Source organism: Haemaphysalis longicornis, unplaced genomic scaffold (assembly GCF_048455015.1).
Source record: "Haemaphysalis longicornis isolate Haplotype H1 unplaced genomic scaffold, Haemaphysalis longicornis Haplotype H1 scaffold_10, whole genome shotgun sequence".
Taxonomy (NCBI): domain Eukaryota; kingdom Metazoa; phylum Arthropoda; class Arachnida; order Ixodida; family Ixodidae; genus Haemaphysalis; species Haemaphysalis longicornis.
Window position 1 is genome coordinate 126,297,523 of NW_027526204.1, and position 20,685 is coordinate 126,318,207.

At 45.5% G+C, this 20,685-nt stretch overlaps 1 protein-coding gene across 6 annotated transcripts in view; it reads left to right on the forward strand.

The window, feature by feature from the left end:
• The first annotated feature begins 1,815 nt into the window (after window positions 1-1,815).
• Creld (Cysteine rich with EGF like domains) overlaps window positions 1,816-20,685 on the forward strand; it is a 45,417-nt gene continuing 26,547 nt past the window's right edge. For all 6 annotated transcript variants that reach the window (XM_077690650.1, XM_077690651.1, XM_077690652.1 and 3 more), the window contains exons 1-5: window positions 1,816-1,995; window positions 6,854-7,057; window positions 12,954-13,036; window positions 15,503-15,566; window positions 17,431-17,539. In XM_077690650.1, the coding sequence (XP_077546776.1) occupies window positions 6,869-7,057; window positions 12,954-13,036; window positions 15,503-15,566; window positions 17,431-17,539 (445 nt within the window). In that variant the 5' untranslated portion in view covers window positions 1,816-1,995; window positions 6,854-6,868. The remainder of the gene's footprint in view (window positions 1,996-6,853; window positions 7,058-12,953; window positions 13,037-15,502; window positions 15,567-17,430; window positions 17,540-20,685) is intronic.

Below are 20,685 nucleotides of genomic sequence, written 5' to 3' on the forward strand. Positions count from 1 at the left end.
CAATTGGACGGACAGGACCATCACTGGTCAACCACATGTTGGGCTTGGAAATAAGTTCAAGATGAGGCCAACATCAAATTTACAGCCATGAATGCCAGTCAGCTATTTTTATAATGTAAAGCCAGCCATGCTCCCACAACATTGATGTTAAGTGACAAGAAAGAGGAGGCTGTCGCAGCCAATTGGAATTTTGATTAGGAATTAGCATACACGTAGCCAATGCGAATTCTGTTGCTTGGTTTGACAGCCAATTGAAATTTTACTTGGCCCGGTTACGGAGACGGTGCTTTTTAAGTAGTGTGCGAGTGATCACACATTTAAAAAATAGAAAGATGGCGCAACCACCAATGTGAGTACGACTCGGACTATTGGTGTTTGACAAAGTTAGCTATTGAATGTACTTTGCGATGCCAGTTACCACATTACTGGCAAAATGTTTACTGGCCAATTGTTTTTAAACATTACGACCAGCGCTAATTAACTATGCAGTGTTTAGACAGCGTGACGTTTTTAAGCCGTCCAAGTGTTGACACGCCTTTATGCTGTATAGGCAACTTAGCCAGTGCAGTACGGCTGCTATCCTCAGGTATGAAACCTGCGCCACGACCGAAAGCCTGCATGATGTTCATCAAATATATTGGAACGGGCGGCGGTGAGGATTGAGCGCAGGATTCATTGGTTCTGCAGCGCAAGCTTCCGCTATACGCTTTCTGAACTGCGGGTCTCCGATACTCCTTGGGGTCTTCCTAACTCAGCGCGATCGAAATGGGATTTCACTTCGAGCCGTAGTGTGCGCGTGCTGCTCTAACGGTATAGCACACCTGCGCTATGTAAGCACGCTACACGTGCCCGTGGTGCTGCCCAGTTTTCAGCTCAAGAAGAGTTTACATATCAGTGCCCGCCCCCAAAACTGCAGATTGACGGCGTTTCTGGACGGTTCAGAGTTCGACGGTATAATGTATTAAGTCGAACAGTCGGAGTTCACCAGTGAAAGCGTTGGCTTCTGCTTAGAATCAAATGAAACGTAGAGAAGGAGTCTCCAATTTGCCTGCATGATTGGTAATTGCGGTTCAGCACACTCAACACAGCGCGTATCCGTCATGCCGAAACCGAAACTAGTTTACTGGACTACTTTTCAGCAGTAAATAACGAAGTCTTGCCCAACGTTTATAGAACCTTGGTTCTATAAACGTTGGTCTTGCCATCGGCTTCCCAGCAAGCTACTTGACCATGCGGAAAAGCCAACCATACGACTGCGTTATCCCAGCAGTGCTGTATCGCACGCTTGTATTAAACAATGAATACGTGGCTAAATAGCTGTTTGAGAACATATTTACGGAGTTCTAGGCCTCTTCGCCAAATTCTGTGCGACCACGCAGGTTTTCATCCCAATTTTGGTGTTTGTCCTTTCCGCGTTTTTTTATACGTCTTTTTCTTCGGGGCTGCCTGCCTTCGCATGGGCCCTCCGCTCTCTTGCGCTTCATTTTGAGCAGGCGCAGTCAACTACTCGCAAATGATGCCGAGGATAACAAAGCCGTTATGCAGTCAGAGTGAATTTAGGAATAATGAATTTTAGTAGCCACGTAGAAGGGTAGAAGTCCGATTCACCGGCTCATCCAGCTGAGCTCTTTCAGCGCAGTGAAAGAGGCAACCGAGCATATGTTTCGAATTTTATTCAGTTGGAAAATGACAACTGCAGCAACTAACTTCGTCTACTGCATCTAATTAATGTCGCGATGTCTTTCACTGGCCGAAGAACTAAGCCGCAGTAGTACTCTGTGTAGCGCATAGCGCCGGCATCAGCCCAACCGCCATGGACATCACTCCATTCGGCATAAATTTCGTGGACAACGTCGATTGGTAGCCTGCTGCTCACTGTTCGGTCGTTCGGCTTCGATGTTATGTATTGACGGTCGTCTGTTTCATTCAGAATACGCGATCGTGCAATACAACGTTGTCTTGGGCAACTGCTGAGCACGCGAACTGAAACTAGAGGTAAGAAGGCGATCAGCCTTTGGCGGCCTATTCATTCAGGGGGTGCCTAGTGATGGGTTCGGGGTTTTCAGCTAACTTTTCTGCGACTACGGTAATCAATTTCAGGCTACTTTGTTTCAGATGATGCATGGGAGCCATATATTCACGTACGTGAGCCATTCACGTTTTTAGGATCGTTTATTTCATTGTAGTACCGCCGTAGTGAGCTGAGAGTTGGCATTGTATGCTCGCTCGATAGTTATATTTCTGTGAAGATGACATCGCCGGTTGCGCAAATAATGGGAAAAATGAATTTGTTTACGTTACTACTGACATTGGGGTTCTGCTTGCACGGAAAAAACTAGTCTAGTTTGGTATTTTGTGTTCTGGTATGTTCAAAACAAACTGCCGGCTGCGGCTGTTGCCAAAATGCTCACTCTGTTCGGAGTAATATCAAAACTTTTATAGGGTGTGCGCACTGAAATAGAAATTTATGTATTCTGGAAGTAAATCTTGGAAGCGGTAATATGCAGACGTTTGGGTAACCGAAAGATGCAGATTCAGCTCCGCTCTACTTCGATGTGCGCATGAAGCATATTCGGTTTCTTTTGCTAGTGCGCTCAATGTTTATCGGCCCTTCTAAGCAGGGTTCATTTCATGAGGCTGCTGAGTCGACCCGAGTTTGCTAGTCTTTTAATTTGTTTGCCAATACTTTTACGTTAGTGACACCTTCAGGTCCTAATAATCCTACGGCTGTTGCACGCTTGAAGCCACATACTGCAAATTTTAGAAAAAAGAAATGCCTTTGTCATGTTTTAGCTGTAGTAGGGAAAGAGGGTAGCCTAATGCCTAAACTAATTGGGGAATGTAACTCCGCTAGCAAATACTTCTCCAAGCCAATACTTTTGTGCTATCTTTCTAATAGAGTAGAACTTAAATGGGCAGAATATTTCAGTGGTTGGGAAACACAACCTTCTGTGTGGGACCCTATACGCATCTTTTTTTCCCTTAAAGGAGTACTGACACGAAATTTGAAATTCTAAAACTAATATAATTGACTTATGCAATTTTTGAAGAAGCCTTCCAACAATTTTTGCAGCGAGCCGCATCGGGAAACACAACGAAAACCAATTTTAATTGGCCCGGCCGCGAGCTACCTCAGGTTGCCAGCTCCAGCAAAATCGAGGCAGTCCGCGCCCTGGGAACCAGCTGTTTCTGGTGACGACGGGTAGCCCTTTTCAGAAGCAGAAACGTTCTCCTGTGCTGCTCTTGTTGGTAGTCTCGTTTCATCAGGGCGGGTGTCTCAACGGCATCGTCAACTTTGGCAAAGGGGCAAAACATTAACGCTGCATTTTCAAAAAGCAATGGAAGGGCAAGATTATGGACAGGAAGAAACTTAATGTGGTGTCCCAGTTAAAAATTAAATGCACTAAATAATGTCTATCTAATTGCATGAATTTTGAAATCACTTTTCTAATTTCTTGCGTCCCAGTTGCTGCCGCAAGCTAGGGTGGGCCAATGCAGACCACGTGAGACCTATGCAGACGATACGGAAAACACGTGTGGCGGCACTGGTTCTTGATTGACGTCACAACTTGCAGTTTTTCAGCCAGAACAGTGTGACGTAATACCGTCCGGCACTTCCCAGAACGGCCAGCTGTCCGTGCTGCCAGTGATCGAAACCGAAACTGGTTAAAGGAAATGCATTGTAACTATTTCTATGCCAGCTGCTGGTCGGTTTTTGCTCAACTTTCATTATTAGTGGGTGATGAGGTATTATTTACGGCATAAAAACTAAAAAGCTAAAATTTGGTGTCGCTACTCTTTTAAAGCCTATACAATTTGTACTTACCAGGGTAAAACATTTAATTTAACACTGTGTCCAAAGCCATGTCGGGTGGGCCCCAGTCCCAGAGGTTAAATGTACTTTGGACGTATGTAGATCACACAGGGTGTCGGTCGTACCCAGGTTTGGAAGTCTAGAGGTATGTCGGATGTAGTCAGCACTGGTCCATCGGACACGCCTCCGGGCAGTCCATTGGTGCTCCCTGCTAGCCGTCCACCTCACAATTAATGGTCAACGCGGTCTATATTGATTTTTACCCAACTGGCCAAACAGCTTCTGCTCACTGACTAGCCATAGTCAGTGCTAAATTACTATTCCCTGCTATGATGTTCGTCCAACAGCGAATGAATTTCATCCCTTGGTACGCTCATGTACCATTAGACTCAAGGTTGAGGTACATTTGACGTTCCTTTAGATACTTTGTTGGTTTAACCTGGGCAAGAAAGTATCAAGCTGCCCAATAGTAAATGCAGTCACTCACCGCATTGTCCAAAGCTGCAGGAGTCATGTCTTCAAGCTTATACAGTGCGCTAATCCAAATTTTGATTTTTTGTTCACTGCTAGATAGTGTGAGAAAATGAAGAATTTACGCTGTGTAGGATTTGTGCAGCCTGAAAATCTTTCTGCTGAAACTAGGAAAACACGCTCAAATTGAATAAGCCTTCGTTGTATCGTATCTGTTGATTATCGTTGCTACATTGGACATAATAAGCCCATGAGCTTCGACGCTCCGTATTACCCCCACCCCCTTTTTTTTACCATTGAGGTCACCTACCTTCACGAGTCATACAACAATGTCATTCCAATCAGCACGGCAACAGTACTACTGATTCCTACTTTCAATTCCTGCTGCGCGAAATCCTAATAATGCTTCTGCCTACTTGGTTGTGATTTATATTTCACCAATACCTGTCCTTTTTTTTTTGTGTGTGTGTGTGTGTGTGTGTGCATATTCCCCCAAGGAATACCCTCTTACTAAGGGCCCTTAGGTGTACCTGAATAAATGAAAATAAAATGCGTATGAACAACAAGGTTCCCTAAATTTGATGTGAATCAATGCAGGTGCTCAGGATTTCTGCCTGTTGCCTGACCTGGTGCTTAGCACCTTGGAAAGAACCTAAGCAAAGAGTGGCCAAAAGTTTCTGGGATGACTGACGGACAACTAGTGGCAAAGCTTTATGCCTAAGAACCATCAGTAAATATAACAGTGTCGTGACTTCCTCACGAGGTTCTAGACGGAGATGACCTTCGGAAAAGAGAGCTTCAGTTAGTTTTTATAGCATTAGTGACTAAATCCATGCATTTCTACTCATACCTGTTCTCTCGCCTGTATTTTCAGCCATCTTTCTTTCATTGTATTTAGCTTGTAACAACTTGCTGTTGAGTCTCTCACTCTACTGACGCTGTCGGCACCTTCAGGGTTTTATTTTGGTGGAATTATTCTATTCAAACATTTCGGAACAAGGGCTTAAGCGAGAGGATGTCAAAGCCTCGTTTCCTTTGTCGTTTTTAAAAGCACTACACTTCGAACCTACACAGCTTCGAGCAGGAAGTGCTACTCTGCAATTGGCTTCTACAGCAAGTGCAGTCATTGTCAATCATTTTAGGCCTTGTCAAAAAATAGGAGGGGACAAATAATTCAAAGTACAAGCTTATATCTTGAATGAGGCTGAAATATTTTATGCCAGAAAGCTGAAAAAAAACCTCCTTTCCTGCTATTATAAATAGTTCTCACACTCGAACATCAGGCTTTTGCTTTGGATAATTTGGGGTCCGGAAACTTTCAGTGGGGCCTACAGAGTTTTGACAAAGGCTGTACGTTGTGCTTAGTGTCTGTCTATAAACTGTACTGCCTAGAACAAGCAAGGCATTCGATACAAATTCACACTCTTGAGGCCACAACGTATTTTGACTGTTTGAAGTAAACTCGAAACCGGGTGGACGTGTGTAACTACAGTTTGAGTTCCCCTTTAAACGGGCCATAAAGATAAAATGCAAGTTTGGTTTGTTAAAGAGGTTGCTTTGTCCCAATAACAATAATACTGATTTTATCGCAAACTTCAAGCAAATAATCTAGACATCAGATAAAACAAATAAAGCAGTGACGAGACCCCAGCCATTTTCCAGTGATTTCTCTACGACGTCACAGGAACTAGTTTTTGCGATTGGCGGCGGCCAGCAACCTAAGCCACCACCCAGAAACATGAATTGCAATTGTAGCGTGACCTTTAGTCCCCTTTGATCATGTCACTTCAATGCTAACATGCATTTTGAAAATAGCTACAGCGCGAACAGAAACAAGGACACCAAAAGACGACGGGACTAGCGCTCGTCCTGTCATTTTTCTGTGTTCTTGTTTCTGTTTGCACTGTAGCTATTTTTAAAATGAACTACCAACTAGCCCAACAGTACAGATTAAGCTAATGTACAGTTGAAAACAATGTTTTCACGTTGCGTCACTCCTGCCATGTTTTGTTGATTGATTGATTGTAGGGTTTAACTTGCTGATGAAATGCAGGCGGTAGAGGCACGCCGTAGAGGAGGATTTTGGATTAATTTTGACCATCTGGGGATTTTTAGTGTGCGCCGAAATATTGGTACATATGGGTGTTTTCGCTTTTCGCCTCCATCAGAAAAGCAGCCACCGCAGCCGAGAATTGAACCCGCGTCCTCGTGCTCAGCAGTTCAACGCCTTAGCCACTGAGCTACTGCAGCGGGTCGCCATGTTCTGTCATGGCGACCTGCCATGAAATTAGCGTGAAATTGGAATGTTTTTCAACATTTCATCCAGTTTTTTTTTTTTAGTTAAAAACATCTTTCGTGGCTGGAGTAGGGCTGACTGTGTTCCCAAAGGCTAGTTCATTTTAATTAAACATAGTTGCGTCTTGTTTTCATGAGCCTCTTAAGGTGTAAGATCCCGTGAACAGGATGATATACTGAACAGGATGATGTACTGGGCATAATGACCGCAATAAATGTTCCCGCGCAATTCACTGTACGAAATTTACAGCGAGACCCTTGCGTACACTGCAGGCAGCAGCAGCAGCCATGGCTCGAGCTTCACCTCTCCTCCTCTCCACATTGGGGCTTCTTTTCGTTGGCTTCACTGCCGTCTGCCGGGCGGAAGTGCAGTTTGCGACGGCCATAGACATCAGCGATCTGGGCGAGCGGGTCGTGCGCAAAGATGTTTTGCCTGCTTGCCAGGCCTGCAAGACTGTTGTCAAGACATTTCAGAACGTGAGTAACTTGTCTCTTTTTGTCCCTAAATATTACACACACACCTGGCTCTAAATGAAAAGTTCTTTTAGTGTGTACGTCACTTCCCGTTGCATTCTTTCAGTCAATGAAATGCTTTACTAGATTTCAGTGGGTAAACGGCGATTGTCTGAATTCCGCTTCCTGCCAGATTGTGTCCCAGTAAAATGTCGCCATGTGGACGACCATTTCATTCCGGCTCCCTCAAGTAAATGTCACGGGAACCTTCAGTGTATAATAAGGGCCGCCACAAAGGGAACTGGTAATTTTAAGTATGTCCTCTTAAATGTAAATTTCAGTGCTAGGCGAGTGTTGTTTACAACAAAACGAGATCACTGGTTTTTTCTTTGTTATTGTTCTGTCAGCGGTGACACATTAATTCCGGGAGCATATATCTTTCTTACTTGTTGAGAATGTGGTCGACTCAGGATTGCTGGAATGTTGAGTAAAAGCCATTTATAGTTTTGTTTTTTGTGTTCACCAGAAATGAAAAAATTACCCCACCTTCCTGCGAGGGGAACCCTGTGGAGATGCGACGCATCTTGGGTGTTCACTTGGTGTTTCCGTTGTGTTGATTCTCTAATTGCGTGAAATGTGTGAGGGACGCGTATGATGTATTCTTTATTTAACACGCGGCGTAACGTTAACGATGACGGCCTTGTGGTCGCTGAAGTGTACAGGTAGTGGATGGTGAAGTAACGGGACCACCGTGCAATTTGCAGCGAAGATCAAGTCTATGCACGTGCCCGAAATCGGAACGCCGGTGCTGGAACGACCACGGCTATGACGCAACACAATGCACTTAATCCAATCAAAATCCAAGCCAACCCAACCCAATCGAATCCAATCCAATGCCCCTTGCGGAAGAGTGTTCGCTATCGGAGAGGAGAGGGGGTGAGCGGCGGAGAGCGCAGCTCGCGCGGTGAGGAGAATGGGGGAGGGGTGTGGGCGGACAACAACACCGTATGAAGGGAGGGACAAGGCGAGTGAATGAGATGCAGTCGCATCTAAAATTGCTGATAAACGATATGTTAATCTACCACTGTGCTCCAAACAGACTTGCACTGCTCCTAATTCTGCCTTCTAATGCTCTAAAATTGCTCCAAAACCCCCCTTTTGCTGCTCCAAAGCTGCTCCAAAACGGCATCATTCCTGCTCCCCGAGCTGCTCCAAAAGGGTCAGGCCCGCTTCAACCCTTGATTGCACCATCGTCGCATTCAGGTTGCTCAGCATTTCCTTTGGGTTCGATTGACTTTGAACTTTGGCCGTTTGTATTTTAGACGATGAGGGGGGCAGGGGGGGTTGTCGCTTAGCTTTCTCATGAGGAATTTGTTTGCTGTTGTCTGAATTTAGACTTTGACTCTCAGGCAGTTTGCTTTTTCATCATTGATGCTTTGACTTCGATTTCAGCGGCTTTGACTTTGGCACTTCACCATTTTATGTTTGCACGCAGAAAGCTTCGTATTTCAACAGTTGCCATCCTTAGACGGGGGGCTTGTGATCTGTCCTTTAGGTGAAGCATTTTTCCTTAAACATGTTAAGATTTGTCAGGCTATTTTCTTGGTCGTTCTGTATGTGGTAGGTGAGGCACTGGACCATGTGCGAAGAGATCGTTCTCTTCCTACAAGTGAAGAGGGAGATGATCAGTAGAATGGCTTCAAAGCGTAGGATTACCTCTGTAGACCCAAACAAATTCCGTTCATTGAAACCATTATCATAATCATCATCATCATCGCCAGTCTATCTACGCCCACTGCAGGGCAAAGGCCTCTCCCATTATTCTCCAATTGCCTCGGTCCTGTGCCAACTGTGACCAATTTATCCCCGCAAACTTCTTGATCTCATCTGCCCATCTAACTTTCTGCCGCCCCCTGCAGCGCTTGCCTTCTCTAGAGATCCACTCTGTTACCCTTAATGACCAGCGGTTATCTTGCCTTCGCATTACATGCCCTGCCCACATCCATTTCTTCTTCTTAATTTCTACTAATATGTCTTTAACACCAGTTGGCTCCCTGACCCACTCCGCTCTCTTCTTGTCCCTTAATGTTACACCTATCATTTTCCGCTCCATTGCCCGCTGAGTCGTTCTCAATTTAAGTTGAACCCTCTTAGTGAGCCTCCAAGTTTCTCCCCCGTAGGTGAGTACCGGTAAGATGCAGCTGTCATACACTTTCTTCTTCAGCGACAATGGTAGGCTGCTATTCATTATCTGAGAATGTCTTCCATATGCACCCCACCCCATTCTGATCCTTCTAATTATCTCTGCCTCATGGTTGGGATCTGGGGTCACAACTTGGCCTAAGTAGATATATTCGCTTATCACTTCCACTGCCTCGCCACCTATGTCAAACCGCTGTTCTGTCCCGAGGTTATTGATCATTACTTTAGTTTTCTGCATATTAATTTTCAGTCCCACGGTTCTACTCTGTTCGCCCAGTGCGGAAAGCATGCTTTGCAATTCGTCCCCCGAGTTACTTAGCAAGGCAACGTCATCAGCAAATCTGAGGTTACTGAGGTATTCTCCATTAACCCTTACACCCACCTGTTCCCAATTCAACGTTCTGAATACTTCTTGTAAACATGCTGTGAATAGCATTGGAGAGATTGTGTCTCCTTGTCTGACACCCTTTCTTATAGGTATTTTACTGCTCTCCCTATGGAGGATGATCGTAGCTGTAGACCCATTGTAGATATCCTCTAGTATTGTTACATAATGCTCATCTACCCCCTGGTTCCGTAATGCCTGAATGACTGCTAGGGTTTCGACCGAGTCAAATGCTTTCTCATAATCTATGAAGGCTATATATAGGGGTTCAGTATACTCAGTGCACTTCTCTATCACCTGATTGATCGTGTGAATATGGTCCATTGTTGAATAACCTTTACGGAACCCTGCTTGTTCTTTAGGTTGACTGAAATCTAAGGTTGCAGAGATTCGGTTAGCGATTACCTTGGTAAATACCTTGTAGACGACTGACAGTAAGCTGATCGGCCTGTAATTTTTCAAGTCCTTCATGTCGCCTTTCTTATGGATTAGGATGATGTTCGCGTTCTTCCAAGATTCCGGTACCATTGCGGTCATTAGGCATTGCGTATACAGGTTTGCCAGTTTTTCAAGTACAATTTCTCCACCATCCTTCAAGAGGTCTGCTGTTATCTGATCCTCACCAGGTGCTTTGCCCCCTTTCATTTCTTTCAAAGCCTTCCTTACTTCTTCGGTCGTTACTGGTGGGATGTCTATCTCCTGTGAATTACTGTCTCGTTCGGCATTATCCTGTATGTCCTGGCTACTGTAGAGATCCCTATAGAACTCCTCGGCCACTGTGACTATTTTATCCCTATTTGTGATGACATTGCCTTGCTTATCCTTAAGTCATACATCTGATTTTTCCCCACACCAAGACGTCTCTTCACTGCTTTCAGGCTACCTCCATTCTTTACAGCGTATTCGATCCTCTCCATATTATACTTCCGTATGTCAGCTGTCTTACGCTTATTGATTAACTTCGCGAGCTCCGCTAGTTCTATTCTGTCAGCTGCGGTGGATATTCTCATGGTTTGCCGTTTCCTGATTAGATCTTTCATCTCCTGTGAAAGTTTACCAGTATCCTGTCTGGTCATAGTGCCCCCGACTTCTACTGCACACTCCGTGATAATGCGTGTAAGGTTGTCGCTGGCTTCCTGTGTCGTAAACTCGGCTTCCCCGTTAAGAGCGGAATATCGGTTCTGCAGCGCGATCCTGAATTCTTCTACTTTACGTCTTACTGTTAGCTCATTTATCGGCTTCTTTCGTACAAGCTTGTTGCGGTCCCTCCTCAAATCTAGCCTAATTCGAGATCTTACCATACGGTGGTCACTACACCTTACCCTTCCGAGCACTTCCACATCCTGCACGACGCCAAGGTTATCGCATAATATGAAGTCTATTTCATTTTTGTACTCCCCATTCGGGCTCCTCCAGGTCCACTTCCGACTCTCCCATTTACGGAAGAAGGTATTCAGTATGCGTAGGTTATTCCGTTCTGCAAACTCAACTAGTAGGTCCCCCCTGCTATTTCTAGAGCCCAGACCATAGTTCCCAACTGCCTTGTCTCCAGCCTGATTCTTGCCTACTTTAGCATTGAAGTCCCCCATAACTACGGTATACTGTGTTTTTACTTTAGCCATTGCTGATTCCACATCTTCATAGAAGCATTCCACTACTTGGTCGTCGTGGCTGGATGTGGGCGCGTAGCCCTGCACCACCTTGAGCTTGTACCTCTTATTTAGCTTAATTACAAGACCTGCTGCCCTTTCGTTAATGCTGTAGTATTCGTCTATGTTGCCAGCTATGCTTTTATTGACTAGAAATCCCACTCCCAGTTCTCTTCTGTCCTCTAGACCACGGTAACATAGGACGTGTCCATTTTTCAGCACTGTAAAGGCTTCGCCTGCCCTCCTAACCTCACTAAGCCCTATTACATCCCATTTAATGCCCTCTAATTCCTCGAACAACACCTCGAGACTTGCTTCGCTAGATAAGGTTCGCGCGTTAAACGTTGCCAGGTTCAGATTCCATTGGCGGCCTGTCCGGATCCGGGGATTCTTAGCACCCTCTGCTGCGTCGCAGGTCTGACCGCCGCCGTGGTCAGTTGCTTCGCAGCCGCTGGGGACTGAGGGCCAAGGGTTAATTGGCGTATTCATGGGAGGTTGTGGCCATTACTACAACCTCCCAAACCATTATAGGCTGTGTCATTTGGCTGTCATATTTTTTCATGTAGCGCACTGCGATCCTGCCTGCATTTCTTTACCTCTGTTTTGGGCGTTTTTTTACATATATGCGCATGTGTGTATGTACCTACAGCAGGTGCTTAGCTATGAGTGAGCCCCCTCACTGCTTTTTAAAGATGATAGTCTTTCTTGGACTACTTAAACGCAGAAATTTTGGTCAGTCTGTCTGTCTGTCTGACTCAATTCAGCCACCCGACCAAAGTAAAACAAAAGCCGCGCCCAATAGTCTTATATACCCACAGCGAAATCTAAACGTCTAAGTCCGGTGTCAGCGCTCATACTTGTCAACAATATTGAACAAGAAGACATCACGCAAATATAAGGCAGAAAATCAATGCATAAGGGATATTTGCAGTGTTCCTTTATTTAAAAAATTATGGATGCTTCGTTTTTGCTGTAGCAAATGAAATACTACATCAACGGCAGAAAACGGTCACTTGCTGTTGCTCGTACTACTATAGCTCCTGGTGGCATTTAAAAAATCAAACGGCAACAGCAACAAAAGGTTCCACTAGGTAGGTTGCACGTTCCGCTTGGAACTCTCGTGGAGTAGGGCAACGTGGTTCTATAAACATTGTAGTAGGGTGCATCTCCGCTGTACGGCAGCGCTGGCATCGAGGAACCCAACTTGGAGCAGTGGAACGCGGTAAATTTAAATTGACTTGAGCAAACCTTTAGCGTGTTATCTCGGGAGGAACGAGACGGGAGAGGAACAGCATGAGAGGTGAGTGGGAAAGAGAAGGGAGGCCTTTACTTTCCAGGGGCGCCAGCTGACTGTCGTTTTTCGTCAACATTTGCAATGAGAGGAGCGGATCGGCAGCCAATTTTTTCACTCTGTCTTTGTGTTACTAACTTAATTAGTTCAGTGCTAAAAGCTTGGCTCATACAGCGATAAAAATGACAAGGTGACCTGTTTTTAGCAGTGTGAGAATTGTCTTTAAAAAACATTGTAGCAAACTTAAGTCAGAATATTACTGAAGTCCACTCTGTTTCAAATCGGCATTCTAGTTTTGTAGCGCACGTTCTTTTTGCATAGCCGCGCATTGTTAATTTTGGAAAGCGTGCATTTGTTTTGTTATCCTCTGACCTTTTTTTCGTTTCGTGCCAGGGCATTGAGCGAACAAAAAGGAGCCGCTACGATGGAGGAGACGTTGACTGGGAAGCGAAGAACATGAAAAAGTATGCCAAGAGGTAAGCTTGACCCTCCCCTCCCCAAACTAAGTGGGCTAGTGTTTCTTGAGGGACACTGGTCTTAAAACAACTTCTTTTTTCAAGTAAACTTTGTGAAACTTGTCATTCCTGCTTTTATCCCACTGATTTCAAACATGCCATTATTTTTTGAGTCCGTCAATTGGCTCCCAAGGTAATTAGAGATAATTAGCCACTTTTGGTCAAACGATAGACAAAACAGTGTTTGTTATAAAACTGTAATCTTTATTATATTTTCCAATACTATGAACCCTGGGGAATGCAATAATTGGATCGGTTTTTTTATTCACCTCTTGGAACTAATTTTACAGCCTATTAAAATTATGTGTTTGAAATGAGATTCAGAATGGTTCCTTGTCACTAGTGCCACCAAACTTTAATCAGCAGCAAAATTAGTTCCAAGAGCTGAATAAAAAAAAAAACAATTCGATTATTGCATTCACCAGGGTTCATATTTTTTGAAAACGCAAGGCTTACAGTTTTATGACCAACAGTTTTGTCTATTGTTTGACCAAAAATGGCTAATTATCCCCAATTATCTTGGGAACTAATTGACCACCAGAAAAAATAATGGCATATTTGAAATCAGTGGCAAAAAAAGCGGCAAGAGTGACAAGTTTCACAAAGTTTACTTGAAAATTAAGAAAAGTCGTTTGACGACACCTCACAAAATATTTTTTAGCGCTTTGAGACCAAAACCAAAAGTTCAGTTTTTCTGGGCAAGAGTTCTCCAAGGACGCCTCTTGCGATAGACATTACCAGTATTGAGTTTTCGCGGAACTGGGGGCTATAAAAATGAAACTCTACTGGACACAGGATGTTACGACAAGGTGGGTACGGAAACTGCAATCAAGGTTATCAAATTGCTCATAAATATGTAAGTACTTGATCGACCAGCCTTACTTTTTTCTGTGAGCTCACGGTGTCGTAGCTTTTAGAAAAAGAAGAAAAATTCTTCTTTCTACTTGGAAGGGAAAATTTTAATTGCCTAACCACCTAAATAATTGCCGTGACTCTAAATTTTTAAATACTTACACTATCACCTCAGTTTCTCATTTCTATGCTTCTGAAGCTCAAAACTGCAAAAACACCCAAAAAAAGAATTTTTGCTCAAAAGAAAAATTCCAGGGCTGAAAGGGTTAACAGCAGGCTTATAGAATTATAGAATTGTTTTTTTAGGCTTAAAATAGATAGGATAAGTACTTTAGCCAAGCATTTTGAAGCTCTGTGGCAGCCTTCTGTGCTGATACTGAACTTGGTGCTAACATTGATTCATGAAGTGTGAAACTTTTCTGATCTGTGTAATTGCTGACGCAATTCAACAAAGTGGTCTCATCGTTTTAGAACGAATAATCACTTGCATTGAAAGATGTGCATTATTTTGGGATAAGTGAAAACAAAAGTTGATTTGTGCACTTGAATCAGCCGTAACAAAAACGCTACTTCAATCTCCAGGTTATTCCAGCATTGCTTGCCAAAGTTATCATTCATCGTTACTGTCTAAGCATTGGAATCAAGTCACTACTACAGAAGGAACTTGCCATAACAACAATCAGTGCAAATGTGTATGCAAATAACCGTACAGAAAGTTCTCCATTCCGTTTGTGCTGAAGGAACAACTGGGCTATTCACTGGAGGCTGTAGATTAGTTAACACTGCCTGGAGTTTTTTTAATATGCCATGCAATTTGAACAGAACAGACATTTCTGGTTTATTGTTGGGGTTGGTCACTGGTTAAACTGTTGTGCTTCTGAGCTCAAAAATGCAGGTTCGATTTCTGCAGCTGCAGCCATTTTTCTGATGGAGGCGAGAAATGAAAACGGCGGTGTATTGAGGTTTCGGTGCGCATTGAAAATACCGAGGTGCCCATTAAACATCCCTAGGTGGTCAGCATCCCAGGTGTTGATTCAGGGCTTGAAACCCTAAATTCAGCTTTCAGTGTCGTAGTAGCAGGGCAAAGCAATCTCAATCTGGCTGGCTCTTTATACCAGGATATACCGGGCTGTGTGTTGCTTTCATGTGAATGCTCATTGAGGTATCGTAGCAACCCAACTATATCAATTAATGGAGCAGTCATTTTGTTGTAGATTTGGGTACTTGTAGGACCACTAACACTGTGGTCCAACTATGTGTGAAGTCATGCTTGGGCTTCATCTAGCAACAGTCAAAACTCAATTTAGCTTTTCAAAATATGGTCATAAAAAACTATTAGGACTCACTTGCTCTCTTGCAAACCCTAGGTCTCACTTTAGTTCTTGCACCGTCCACTTTTTGATTGTGATTATTTGAACAGCTACAGGTTGCATTACTGTCTGCACTTAAATCTTGACATTACGAAGCTTTCCTGACTTCATTAGAGGGGACGAAATTCTTGTGGGTCATAGCAGTTTCTGGCTTTGAGTCTCTATATAACAGTTGGTGATCGCATCTTCGTTGTTTATCTTTCAGTGAGATTAGGTTCATCGAAATCCAGGAGCACCTCTGCTTGGAGATAGTCAAAGGCCAGGAACACGTAAGCCTTCTTTGACAAGTCTGTTTTTACTCTGATAGAGTTTTAGGATGCGTCCCACTGTTAGATGTGGAATATGTGCGGGTCCTGGGGGCGACCTAGGCATTTTTCCGGCGTAGGCCACCACACGAGCTCCTGTTCACCGATATGAGAACACAGTAGGCAGTAGTGTCGACTCACAGCCATTTATTTGGGAACTCCCAAAGCATGCGAGCACAAAGCTCGACGGCGTTCACGAATCACGCCATCCTGGTTGTGATCGCGAACGGGAGGCCAGCACTCATGGCACGCGACAACAGTTCCCACCTGATATGCATGGTCCACCACCGCCGTGCTGTTCCGCCGATCTCGCCCAGACCGGACCTCCGGTCACTCTCTCCGTCTTCCTCGAGCACACATTCGTGCAGCCAGCGCACCTATCCAGTGCACAGACCGGTGGTGCCATCTCTCCTCAGATCAAAATCTTGGGAATGTTCTTTTAGGCGGACAGCAGAAACACAGTTCTTATCAGCCGGCTCAAGTGAACTACCCAACAAGTGACACATATGCTCCGAAGAATAACGACAAAATCTACGGGCATGAAAGAGGCGGACACACTTCGGCTTGTTGAGGCCTTTGTGTTGTCCCGGCTGGCTTACACCCTTCCATATGCCATACTCAATAAGACTGAAACAGCTAAATTGGACGCATTAATCAGAAAGGCATATAAACAGGCTCTGGGGCTCCCAGTAAGCGCCTCCAATGAAAAACTTTTGAAACTGGGTATTCACAACACAGTGGCTGAAATCGAGGCTCATCAGGCCGTAGATGCAGCAATCTTGCAACACTGATGGATGGCAAAATGGCCACTGTTGCTGACTTGTGTGCCTTAGTGGCGGTACTCGAACACCTACTGACTCTACGCTCGGCTTCTCTGGTGGCAAGTGCTGGGTCCCACCTAGCCTGATGCATGTACTCAGTGTCTTGGGGGAGAACTGCTCTGTTTAGTGGTACTAGTCATGCCTAGCCTTCAAAGATAATCGCAAACATTAATCTTTACCAGGAACACATTGTGGGGTGGCCGCATTGTTCACAGTTGCCTTATCCATAATGCGGTTTCAATGCTTGTATTGGGGTTTCCCTAAACAAATTCTGAGCTCTGTGCTGTATGCCTGATTAACCTGATGCGTGCACTCAGCATCTTAAGCCTTGGCGCTAGGGTTGCCACCTGTCCCCGAAAAAAAAAAACGGGCCCTTCGGAGTAGGGGGGGGGGGGGGGGGGGGTGGTATTTAGAAGGTTCAATTTGTGGTGAAAAAAAAAAAGAATCCATGTTTTATGACGTCAATGCCATATGCATCACAGCATTTTCCTAGAGAGGAATCAACATAACGTTTGTACTGAAAGCCACTGAAATTTTGGTTATTGCTCTGAATGTGCGGCACTGAAAAGTAACCGCACATACTTCGTCCATTAAAAGCTCTTCTTTGCATCTGGCCCGCGCTCGACCGCATATTTTCTATGCTCGCGTGTCTTTGCACAGCTTTCCGACTCCTATTTATCGCTGTAGTTGCTGAATTAATGCTTATAAAATGCCCAAAAAATAATAATCGCAGCACAGTAGCCAAAAAAACTGGCTAATGACGGTCGGTTTTAAGTACAAACCGGCAGCCGGCCCACTGTCTAAAAAACAGGTCGGGCCGGTCAAAAACCGAGCAGGTGGCAACCCTACTTGGCGCCTAGGTGTTTTTGCCCACAGAGATCGTTTGTGCCCACGGCAATGAAACCGTTGCAGTGTAGAGGTGTACAGCTTTGCGGTAAAAAAACGGCAGCCGCTGTCATGCCGGCCAGCAGCCTTACGCTGTGGTTGATGATCGGCCCCCTGTGCAGTGCCGCAACCTGGCCGAGCAGTACGAGAACTATCTGGAGACCTGGTGGTTCGAGGCGCAGGACAGGGAGCCCGACCTGCACAAGTTCCTGTGCATCGAGCAGGCCAAGGGTGCGTCGCTGTTTGTGCACGGACGGGACGAGGGACTTTTGAGTCCGAAGCACTTGTGGGGCTCGTCTTGTCGGCGTAGCTTGTTCGGGGTCACAGTACCTAGCCACCCTAGTAACTCGTAGTGTAACCTGTACAGTACCCAAACAGGGGCTTTGAAAAGTTAATTGCCCCAAATTTATGAAAACTCTATCCAGTGTCTCTTTATAGGCATTTTCAGAGGCTGCAGTGTCCTCCCTTCACTACTTTCGGTACCAACACCAGGCTGATAGAGAAACTAGTCAAGAGAGGGCTTTACAGCCCCTCTAGTGAATCACTGCTTCATGCCTGACAGATTTTACATTGAGTGCAACTGCTTAATTTTTTTCTTTTTTTTGGGGGGGGGGGAGAGAGAGAGAAACAACTTTTATTGAATCGAGCTACTACGACGTCTTCATAGACGCCGTCGATGGAAGTGGTTCCCTCTTCACGGGACCCATATGCTTCTCTAGCCGCCTGGCCCCTGGAGATCAGAACGAGCTGGTCTTGCAGGGCGGAGCTCGTTAAAAAGGTCTCCCATCGCTCGGTAAGGGTGGATGATGGATGGGGTGGGGTAGTGGGAAAGGTAAGAGGTGGGGGGATTGGCTTGTAGAAATCGCATACTCCAATGACGTGTTGGAGCGTGCCTAACTGAATCTTGCAAAAATTGCATTCCTTGTCGTACCTTTCCGGGTACATCTTGTTTTGAAGGTAAGGGTGCGGGAAGGATCCTGCTTGCATCTGCCTGTAAATCGCTTGCTGTTCTCTGCTAAGCGATTTGTGAGGATCAGGGTAACGTCGCCTCTCTGTCTTGTAGTGGTTCGTAATGTCCTTATAACTAATTATGGACTGTGGCTCACCTTCCTCTACCCGGTGTTCCATCTCTCGGGCGAACTGGTGGGCAAGTTCGTTGCCCTCCAGCCCAGAGTGAGCCGGCGTCCATATCAATTCAACTTTCCTTTCAGATATGTCGCATTTACTGTTTAGAATACCTAATGCCGCAAGAGACACCCACCCTTTTCTATAACTGTTATACGCCTTTTGGGAGTCGGTGACAATTCTTCCTACGTTGGGCTGCGCGAGCGCCAGCGCTATTGCGGCCTCTTCTGCCACCTCCGGAAAAGACGTCTTGATGGAGGCGCAGGTTACGAGCACATCTCGCGTCGTAACTGTCAGCGTGGCTTTCGAGGAAAACTTGGGTAACGAAGCGTCTGTGAAGAGAGTGACCCCCTCTTGCTCATCTTCTATTTGACCCAGAGTCTCCGTCAAGGCCGCTATCCGAGATACTCTGCGGCCGTCGTTACGACCCGGCCTCATGTTTCGAGGCAGAGGCTTGCTATTGATTTTATGCACCCATAACCTGGGTAACGGCCCAGTTTCCTTCCGGTCTGCCTCTTGCCAGCCCAACTTGGCAAGAACACGACGTCCCGCCGACGTTTGAGAGAGCCTAACTCTTTGATTAGACAAATGAGCTTCTATCAACTCTTCAACGACGTTGTGTTTCGCCATGCCGAGAAGCTTGTCGGTCGACGAATGCTTCGGCAGGCCTAGCGCCATCTTGGCTGCCTTGCGTATAATGACGTTCAACTGGTCCCTGTCTTTTTTGAGTAGATTGAGGTACGGCGCAGCGTAAACGATGCGCGACGTCACGAAGGCCTGGACAAGCGTCAATGCATCGTCCTCCTTCAATCCTCGTCTTCTGTTTGTGACTCTTTTGATCATATTTGAAATTTGTTCCGTAGAAACCTTGATTTTGGCGATCGACGCCCCCGCCTTGCCGTTGTTCTGGAAGATGACACCCAGGATACGTGCTTGCGTGGTTGGCGTTATGTTCGTCCCGTCGATGGTGATGCGGGCGTTCTCTTGTTCCCCTTTCTTTCTTCTTGGCTTGATGACGAGCAACTCCGACTTCTGTGGCGAGCAACTGAGGCCGCACGATTTAGCGAACTCGTGCACGGTCTCTGCCGCTCTCTGTAGGGTCTCCTCCATCCAACTCTCCGACCCTGCCCTCGACGTCCACACAGTGATATCGTCGGCGTATAGAGCGTGATCTATTCCCTCTATGCCTTGAAGCAGGGCCGGGAGCGGGAGGAGTGCCAGGTTGAAGAGAAGCGGCGAAAGAACCGACCCTTGGGGGGTGCCTCTGTCTCCCAGGGCTATCAGTTTGGACGTCTCTTCTCCAATTTTGATTGTTGCTGTTCTATCACTTAAGAAGTCCTGTACATACTTGAATGTTCGCTTACCGCATCCAGTTTGACGCAGGTTATGGAGAATGCTTTCGTGTGTGACGTTGTCGAAGGCACCCTTGATATCGAGTGCCAGGATAGCTCTTGGCGTAGGGGTCTTCGCTTTCTTGATTACCATTTCGTGGGTAACTGGGCAAAAGTTGTGGATTGTGTGTCTCATCCATGAGTAATGGGACAAACTGCCGCAGGAACGGGACGAAACATTGCTATCTTTCATGATGGTGTCACAGTTGTTTCGTGCTTGTGGAGTGTAGAAGGAAGCTTCATTGCTTATTACGGCATCATTCCCTCCTTATAACACACGAGGGATGCTTTCAGCATTGCGAAGCCATGCTATACAGTGGAATGGGAGTGTGTGAGCGCGTGAGCGATACATCTGCCACTATTTTGGGTGGGTGGCTTAATAAGCCATTGCTGCTGGAATCTCAATTACAAAATGTAATTAAGGTTGAATTTAAAATGGGAAAAATTGTGGCCTGACTTGTAACGTTGCAGGTGTAAAGTGTGATTCTATGTTATTCGACCAAGCTGACGTACTGTGGCTATGGTCATGATTTGGGACGTCTCACTCGTGCTTTACGTTTGTGAAGTGCCACAACATTAATTATCACGAAAGCTACACGGGATATGTATCACGATTTGGGTAAATACTTATAGTATCTGCAAGCATGGCAGGGGGTGGCAGAAAGTTAGATGGGCAGATGAGATCAAGAAGTTTGCGGGGATGAATTGGTTGTGGTTAGCACAGGACCGGGATAATTGGAGATTAATGGGGGAGGCCTTTGCCCTGCAGTGGGCATAGATAGGCTGGTGGTGGTGGTGGTGGTGGTGATGATGATAGTAGCTGCATTGAAAACAATGGAAAAGAATCAAAAGGGGGAGCTC